The 9637-nt window shown below is 41.6% G+C and overlaps 1 protein-coding gene across 1 annotated transcript in view; it reads right to left on the bottom strand.

Moving 5' to 3' along the window:
* LOC128688405 (heat shock 70 kDa protein 14) overlaps positions 1 to 2746 on the bottom strand; it is a 46646-nt gene extending 43900 nt beyond the window's left edge. The window contains exon 1 of the mRNA XM_070086799.1: positions 2591 to 2746. Within this exon, the coding sequence (XP_069942900.1) occupies positions 2591 to 2650 (60 nt within the window). The 5' untranslated portion in view covers positions 2651 to 2746. The remainder of the gene's footprint in view (positions 1 to 2590) is intronic.
* Between the last annotated feature and the right edge of the window lie 6891 nt (positions 2747 to 9637).

The raw sequence follows: 9637 nt of genomic DNA on the forward strand, positions 1-9637 counted from the left end.
ACTGGTGCTGTACAGACGTTTCTAAACATATTTACTATGATTATTATACTTTTAAATGATATAATAGGTCGAAGAATTTATTATAATACAAAAGAATTTTCCAAGAATATGCCATACATGTATAGTGGGAGACGACCGACTTGTTGAGAGAAAAAAAAAAAAAAAAAAAAAAAAACAATATGATTAGCCTATTTATCACTATTTCTCATGGCACTCTTAACGACCTCTTGCAGAACACTAGGATTCTGGGGAACCCCGGCTGAGAAACGCTGCACTAGCACTTCTCTTGAAGGGAAGATTATCTCTTAGATTGTAGAATAAAGAATTTAATATACAAGTTGCAGAATAAAGAATTTAATATACAAGTTGCAAAATAAAGAATTTAATATATATGAGGAGGACAAGTCACACAGGTTTGGGCATGTATGTCCAAGTGGATCCAAAACAAAACTGATAACTATTAACTGCTGCTGGTTGATAATCACAAAGGATGTGATTTTCCATTTTTTTTATCCTAGCATTTCTTTTTCTTTAGGATACCCAGGTTGTCCCATGTAAAACATGCAAATTTGACAAGATACAGAGCTTGAGCATGTGTGTTCATTGGGCGAAGAAACCTAACGAAGTATTATAAAGAACAATTTATTCCTTAAAATATTAGGAACAATATGTGGATCAGATAGGTTTCTGGAAATGGTAACCTACCCTAAGGAAACCCAACATAACTCAACCTAACTTTATCTTACTCTGCCAAAGGTAGAAATGAGAGTGGCCTTTGTTAACATGAAACTGTGTGTTCCTCCGATTCACCAAAAGCATTACACGGCAATGCTAACTGTTGATAAGCTATGAAGGGCACTCATGGCTAAATAAAAGTGTATTATTTTTGCTAGTATCTACCCAATAAAATTTTGCACAAGAAATAATAATTGATGCCAGGGTGTAAATTAACACATTTGTATTTTACATAATGTAATGAGTTGAGAACAGGTCCTAAACTCTATAATGATCCTTATTTTCATTGGGATCCTTAAATCCTCTTTCTCAGGGTGTAATCCATACCAGTGAATTACCACCCAGGTACCCACAAGCTGCCCATGTTCACCTACTGCCAGGTGAACAGGCAGCAGGTTTAAGGAAATATGCCGAATGTTTCTACCTGTGCTGGGGATCAACTCTGGTTCCACAAGTGTGAGCTGAGGCTACTATCAGCTGAGCCAAGAGCCATACCAACAGAGGCATGAGGTATGCCAGGCAGGTTTAACTTGTAATTAACCATCAAATACGCTCAAAGTTAAGATTAGTTCCAATTCACTGGAAGAAGGGACTTTGGAAATAAATGGTATAAAATACTGACACAATGAAAAAATAAACACAGCAGCAGTATAATGTGATCCTTTGTGTGATCCAACAACTTCAACCAAAACAACGGTTTCTATAACATAGCTGAACCCCTTGCCAAGAAACTTCTTTGTTATCCCACATAAAAACATAAGAATGGAGGAACACTGCAGAAGGTCTACTCGTATATTTGTCCAATCTCTTTTTAAAGCTACCCAAGGTCCTAGCCTCTATCACCCTACTCGGAAGATTATGACACGCAGGTTCAGATCCAACCTACCCAGCATTCTCCACCTGACTTCACCCTATAAATACTCACGTACCTTTCGCCCAGGTAAATCTGTTTGTAACTTGATAAGGCCCACTGTCTGGGGTGAAACGTTGTCAATAACGGATCACATTATACTAACCATATCACGGGTGGGGTTTGAACCCACGGTCAGTCTCAAAACTCCAGACCGTCGCGTTAGCCACTGGGCCAGCTGGCCCAATGGCTAACGCAACAGTCTGGAGTTTTGTGACTCTCTGACCGTGGCTTCAAACCCCACCCATGGTATGGCTTGTTTGCAATCGTGTCATTATGATTTTATGAGTCACATTTTACTGCTTCTGTGTTTATTTTTCCAGCAGGAACTTTAACTGGCATTAAGGTATCTCCTTTGAAGGGTGCTTTTGGCTTGGTTGGCAGCGTTTTCACCTCACATACTGAGGGTCCAAGATCCATCTGGCATGGGTAGATTTCCTTATAGTAAGTACGTTACACCTTACACCTGCTGTCTGTAATCACCTAGCAGTGAGAATCCTGAGGGACAAGATTAAAGGACCACAATGAAAATAAGACAAGAATCCTCAACGACACGCTGACTTTATTGAGTTAACCTGGGTAGTTAACCCTCCCTATCCCAACAAAATCTTATAATATTCGCAAACAAGCACCAAATCCGGCCAGTATGAAACCACACAACAACCAAATTCTGTAAATTTAACATTGTAATCTTTATAGAGAATAAACTTTGAATTAAACAAAAAAAATGTCACTATTTGAAATTTTGATTTCCCAATCCATCAAATTTCATGGTAAACGAGGTATACAAAGAGGAAACATTTGTTACAAAAAAAAAAAAAAGAAACATTGTAACCAAAAAAATATTTGGTTAAGATTTTTTTGAAAATCATCACAATGTTATTAGTGTAGAGCTGTAGTGAAGACTGATGACAGCTACACTTACACCAGTCAACAACACCTCACCTTATTAACGGCAATACAACAGGAGCTACAGCCAATGTATATGCCAAATGCCACTGACATTTCCCCGTTGCTTGTTTGAGCCTCATGTGGATATTGTGAATGTTTTGGCCGAGTGTTGGGGAGGGGGAGGGGGAGGGGGGTGTCACCCTGCCTCGCCCTGCCTCACACACACAACCAATCACAACTCTCATACACTGAAAACCTTAACGTTGATTGGCTACATTTTACTCCCTTCCTGGACGTTATCCCCTTCCATTACATTATTTTTATCTGCATGCCGGATGAAAATGTGCAATTTACGCTGTTTAACCTTAAAATCATTATTTATTTATACGTAGCGAACAATATCATAAACTTTTAGAGGGATTATTTTTATATTAACATTTTAATTAAGAGAACCATCCTCAGGAAGGTGCTGAGGTAATGCTCTACTTACTTCCTTATGAGGCTAGTTTCCTTATGACTTTTCTAACTTATATTTACATCAACGTATGTAATGTATTTATTTTTAAAACTAAATAAGTGCTCTAAACTTTCTTATATCCTTAAGAGTGGCTTGAGTTAGCTGAGATGAGTATATGTCTCTCCTCATAAGGAACTATGGAACTGAAGCTTCACGATGTTTCGAGTCATGAGAGAAATATGAATCTTTTTTTCTCTCCAGTGTTGATAAGCCATCAAGGGAGGTTCCTTGATGCTGGTGATGGGCTCTTGATCTAGGGAATTGGCTCTGTTCTCCGGTTCCCTGAATTGAGCCTGAATACCTTCCATCCCCCTCATGTGCTGTATAATCCTACGGGTTTAGCACTCCCCCATGATTATAATAATAATAATAATCCAGTGTTGATAAATTTATTTAGGTAGTTACACAATTCTGAATGATTATAATAGTCTTACATAATAACATATTTCAATTACCCAGGATAAACAAAAAAAATCAGTTATTTCCACTTGGATGCTTCGTTACAAATATATAGATCAGCATGTCTTATAGATAGGTAAGTAGGTATTAGGTTTGACACGGGTCTTAGTCATGTCATGACCCGCAGCTGGAGCTTTTGGTCATCTGACAGAAGCCTTCCGATGGCTTACCAGTCCAACCCTTTAAAAATTATGGTTACGATATAACCATGAGAGTGTTCAGCAGAAGTTTGTGCTTACAGGAAAGTGGGTGCGGGAGGGAAGAGGAGCGATTGGTGGAATGATAATGTAAAGAGAGTAGTAAGGGAGAAAAAGTTAGCATATGAGAAGTTTTTACAAAGTAGAAGTGATGCAAGGAGGGAAGAGTATATGGAGAAAAAGAGAGAGGTTAAGAGAGTGGTGAAGCAATGTAAAAAGAGAGCAAATGAGAAAGTGGGTGAGATGTTATCAACAAATTTTGTTGAAAATAAGAAAAAGTTTTGGAGTGAGATTAACAAGTTAAGGAAGCCTAGAGAACAAATGGATTTGTCAGTTAAAAATAGGAGAGGAGAGTTATTAAATGGAGAGTTAGAGGTATTGGGAAGATGGAGGGAATATTTTGAGGAATTGTTAAATGTTGATGAAGATAGGGAAGCTGTGATTTCGTGTATAGGGCAAGGAGGAATAACATCTTGTAGGAGTGAGGAAGAGCCAGTTGTGAGTGTGGGGGAAGTTTGTGAGGCAGTAGGTAAAATGAAAGGGGGTAAGGCAGCCGGGATTGATGGGATAAAGATAGAAATGTTAAAAGCAGGTGGGGATATAGTTTTGGAGTGGTTGGTTCAATTATTTAATAAATGTATGGAAGAGGGTAAGGTACCTAGGGATTCTGGAGTTTATCTGGAGAGAGTTCCGGGGGTCAACGCCCCCGCGGCCCGGTCTGTGACCAGGGATTGGCAGAGAGCATGCATAGTTCCTTTGTATAAAGGCAAAGGGGACAAAAGAGAGTGCAAAAATGATAGGGGGATAAGATAAGATAAGATTTCGTTCGGATTTTTAACCCCGGAGGGTTAGCCACCCAGGATAACCCAAGAAAGTCAGTGCGTCATCGAGGACTGTCTAACTTATTTCCATTGGGGTCCTTAATCTTGTCCCCCAGGATGCGACCCACACCAGTCGACTAACACCCAGGTACCTATTTGCTGCTAGGTGAACAGGACAACAGGTGTAAGGAAACGTGTCGAATGTTTCCACCCGCCGGGAATCGAACCCGGGCCCTCCGTGTGTGAAGCGGGAGCTTTAGCCACCAGGCCACCGGGCCACCCACCAAGTCTGTTGAGTATACCTGGTAAAGTGTATGGTAGAGTTATTATTGAAAGAATTAAGAGTAAGAGGGAGAATAGGATAGCAGATGAACAAGGAGGCTTTAGGAAAGGTAGGGGGTGTGTGGACTAAGTAAGTAAGTAAGTAAGTAAGTAAGTAAGTTTATTCAGGTATACACAAATACAGTTACATAGAATTATCATACATAGCAGCATATGTGTAGAGAACCTAGGATAACCCAAAAAAGTCAGACAGAGTGACTTATTTCCATTGGGGTCCTTTGGACCAGGTGTTTACAGTGAAACATATAAATGAACAGTATTTAGATAAGGCTAAAGAGGTCTTTGTGGCATTTATGGATTTGGAAAAGGCGTATGACAGGGTGGATAGGGGGGCAATGTGGCAGATGTTGCAGGTGTATGGTGTAGGAGGTAGGTTACTGAAAGCAGTGAAGAGTTTTTACGAGGATAGTGAGGCTCAAGTTAGAGTATGTAGGAAAGAGAGAAATTATTTCCCAGTAAAAGTAGGCCTTAGACAAGGATGTGTGATGTCACCGTGGTTGTTTAATATATTTATAGATGGGGTTGTAAGAGAAGTAAATGCAAGGGTCTTGGCAAGAGGCGTGGAGTTAAAAGATAAAGAATCACACATAAAGTGGGAGTTGTCACAGTTGCTCTTTGCTGATGACACTGTGCTCTTGGGAGATTCTGAAGAGAAGCTGCAGAGATTGGTGGATGAATTTGGTAGGGTGTGCAAAAGAAGAAAATTAAAAGTGAATACAGGAAAGAGTAAGATTATGAGGATAACAAAAAGATTAGGTGATGAAAGACTGGATATCAGATTGGAGGGAGAGAGTATGGAGGAGGTGAACGTATTCAGATACATTTGGGAGTGAACGTGTCAGCGGATGGGTCTATGAATGATGAGGTGAATCATAGAATTGATGAGGGGAAAAGGGTGAGTGGTGCACTTAGGAGTCTGTGGAGACAACGAACTTTGTCCTTGGAGGCAAAGAGGGGAATGTATGAGAGTATAGTTTTACCAACCCTCTTATATGGGTGTGAAGCATGGGTGATGAATGTTGCAGCGAGGAGAAGGCTGGAGGCAGTGGAGATGTCATGTCTGAGGGCAATGTGTGGTGTGAATATAATGCAGAGAATTCGTAGTTTGGAAGTTAGGATGAGGTGCGGGATTACCAAAACTGCTGCCCAGAGGGCTGAGGAAGGGTTGTTGAGGTGGTTCGGACATGTAGAGAGAATGGAGCGAAACAGAATGACTTCAAGAGTGTATCAGTCTGTAGTGGAAGGAAGGCGGGGTAGGGGTCGGCCTAGGAAAGGTTGGAGGGAGGGGGTAAAGGTTTTGTGTGCGAGGGGCTTGGACTTCCAGCAGGCATGCGTGAGCGTGTTTGATAGGAGTGAATGGAGACAAATGGTTTTTAATACTTGACGTGCTGTTGGAGTGTGAGCAAAGTAACATTTATGAAGGAGTTCAGGGAAACCGGCAGGCCGGACTTGAGTCCTGGAGATGGGAAGTACAGTGCCTGCACTCTGAAGGAGGGGTGTTAATGTTGCAGTTTAAAAACTGTAGTGTAAAGCACCCTTCTGGCAAGACAGTGATGGAGTGAATGATGGTGAAAGTTTTTCTTTTTCGGGCCACCCTGCCTTGGTGGGAATCGGCCAGTGTGATAATAAAAAATAATAATAATAATATAACCATTTCTTATAGCTGAGCTTTAAATATGAAGATCTTACAAGGACCCTCAGTGAGTGAAAATAAGTCACTTCGTCTGAAGTTTTGTTTGGTTGTCCTAGTTAATGTACACACGTTACTATATATTATAATTGTAATCACTTAAATCTGTGTAACTGTACTTATGTGTACCTGTACCAAAATAAACTTACTCTTTTACTTACACAGTTCGATTTCCTACACATGTATATGAATAAACAACGCTGCAACTAGCCAAGGGCTCGAACCCATGCTGCTTTGGCCTGCTTCATGGTGGGTGAAAACTCATGACGCCTTAATCCACTGGACCATACATCCTTGTATGGTCCAGTGGATTAAGGCGTCATGAGTTTTCGCCCACCATGAGGGAGGCCAAAGCAGCATGGGTTTGAGTCCTTGGCTAGTCGCAGTGTTGTTACTGATCATACCACTCGTTCGTGGGCACAATAATGTATATGTACATACATTTATTTCTGAACTAAACTAAAAGCAAATTAAACAAATTTTATTTTCAAAGCGTGTTGCAAAACCGGGCGACATTTATTTATTATTAATTTATTAATATGGACATTATACATAGATGTACAAAGAAATACAGTGGTTAAGTGCAACATTGTAAACATTTTGAGAAGCCCTGGTTGTGCAAGCATTAGTTATTTTACGAGGCAATACATTATTTTTAGCTTCACTTAAACTAACTCTAATCGACAATAACGAAATAATCGTGTCATTACGATTTCGTGAGCCACGAAATGCCTTTACTGTTTACCTGGAGAGAGTTCCGGGGGTCAACGCCCCCGCGGCCCGGTCTGTGACCAGGCCTCCTGGTGGATCTGAGCCTGATCAACCAGGCTGTTACTGCTGGCTACACGCAAACCAACGTACGAGCCACAGCCCGGCTGGTCAGGTACCGACTTTAAGTGCTTGTCCAGTGCCTGCTTGAAGACTGCCAGGGGGCTGTTGGTAATCCCTCTTATGTATGCTGGGAGGCAGTTGAACAGTCTCGGGCCTCTGACACTTATTGTATTGTCTCTTAACGTGCTAGGGACACCCCTGCTTTTCATTGGGGGGATGTTGCATCGTCTGCCAAGTCTTTTGCTTTCGTTGTGAGTGATTTTCGTGTGCAAGTTCGGTACTAGTCCCTCTAGGATTTTCCAGGTGTATATAATCATCAAGATCGAGAACCAAAACCTAGTCATTGTGGTAGTCTACAAGCCTCCGGATGCAACATCCCAGCAATTCCAGGAACAGCTGTTAAAAATTGACCACTGTCTGGAAAATCTTCCAGCTCCTGCCCCCAACATCTTGCTCCTGGGGGATTTCAACTTAAGGCGCCTAAAATGGAGGAATGTAGCAAATAATATTGTTGCAGTAATAACACCAGGAGGCAGCTCTGATGAAAACTCACACTCACACAAAATTCAATTTAAACCAGCAAATAATAGAGCCTACTAGACTGGAGAATACACTAGACCTCATCTTCACTAACAACGATGATCTGATAAGAAATGTCACCATATCAAAAACAATATACTCAGATCACAACATAATTGAGGTTCAGACATGTATGCGCGGAGCCCCAGACCGACATAATGAGATTAGTCACGAGGGTGCATTCACCAAATTCAACTTCAATAACAAAAACATAAAGTGGGACCAAGTAAACCAAGTCCTAACCGATATAAGCTGGGAAGATATACTAAGCAACACAGACATAGCCCCACTCCACAAAGGGGGCAGTAAAGCAACAGCAAAGAACTACAGACCGATAGCACTAACATCCCATATCATAAAAATCTTTGAAAGGGTCCTAAGAAGCAAGCTCACCACCCATCTAGAAACCCATCAGTTACACAACCCAGGGAAACATGGGTTTAGAACAGATCGCTCCTGTCTGTCTCAACTATTGGATCACTACGACAAGGTCCTAGATGCACTAGAAGACAAAAAGAATGCAGATGTAATATATACAGACTTTGCAAAAGCCTTCGACAAGTGTGACCATGGCGTAATAGCGCACAAAATGCGTGCTAAAGGAATAACAGGAAAAGTCGGTCAATGGATCTATAATTTCCTCACTAACAGAACACAGAGAGTAGTAGTCAACAGAGTAAAGTCCGAGGCAGCTACGGTGAAAAGCTCTGTTCCACAAGGCACAGTACTCGCTCCCATCTTGTTCCTCATCCTCATATCTGACATAGACAAGGATGTCAGCCACAGCACCGTGTCTTCCTTTGCAGTAGACACCCGAATCTGCATGACAGTGTCTTCCATTGCAGACACTGCAAGGCTCCAGGCGGACATCAACCAAATCTTTCAGTGGGCTGCAGAAAACAATATGAAGTTCAACGATGAGAAATTTCAATTACTCAGATATGGTAAACACGAGGAAATAAAATTTTCATCAGAGTACAAAACAAATTCTGGCCACAAAATAGAGTGAAACACCAATGTCAAAGACCTGGGAGTGATCATGTCAGAGGATCTCACCTTCAAGGACCATAACATTGCATCAATCGTATCTGCTAGAAAAATGACAGGATGGATAATGAGAACCTTCAAAACTAGGGAGGCCAAGCCCATGATGACACTCTTCAGGTCACTTGTTCTATCTAGGCTGGAATATTGCTGCACACTAACAGCACCTTTCAAGGCAGGTGAAATTGCCGACCTAGAAAATGTACAGAGAACCTTCACGGCGCGCATAACGGAGATAAAACACCTCAATTACTGGGAGCGCTTGAGGTTCCTAAACCTGTATTCCCTGGAACGCAGGCGGGAGAGATACATGATTAAATACACCTGGAAAATCCTAGAGGGACTAGTACCGAACTTGCACACGAAAATCACTAAAAACGAAAGCAAAAGACTTGGCACACGATGCAAAATCCCCCCAATGAAAAGCAGGGGTGTCACTAGCACGTTAAGAGACCATACAATAAGTGCCAGGGGCCCGAGACTGTTCAACTGCCTCCCAGCATACATAAGGGGGATTACCAACATACCCCTGGCAGTCTTCAAGCTGGCACTGGACAAGCACCTAAAGTCGGTTCCTGACCAGCCGGGCTGTGGCTCGTACGTTGGTTTGCGTGCAGCCAG

Source organism: Cherax quadricarinatus, chromosome 19, assembly GCF_038502225.1.
Source record: "Cherax quadricarinatus isolate ZL_2023a chromosome 19, ASM3850222v1, whole genome shotgun sequence".
Taxonomy (NCBI): Eukaryota; Metazoa; Arthropoda; class Malacostraca; order Decapoda; family Parastacidae; genus Cherax; species Cherax quadricarinatus.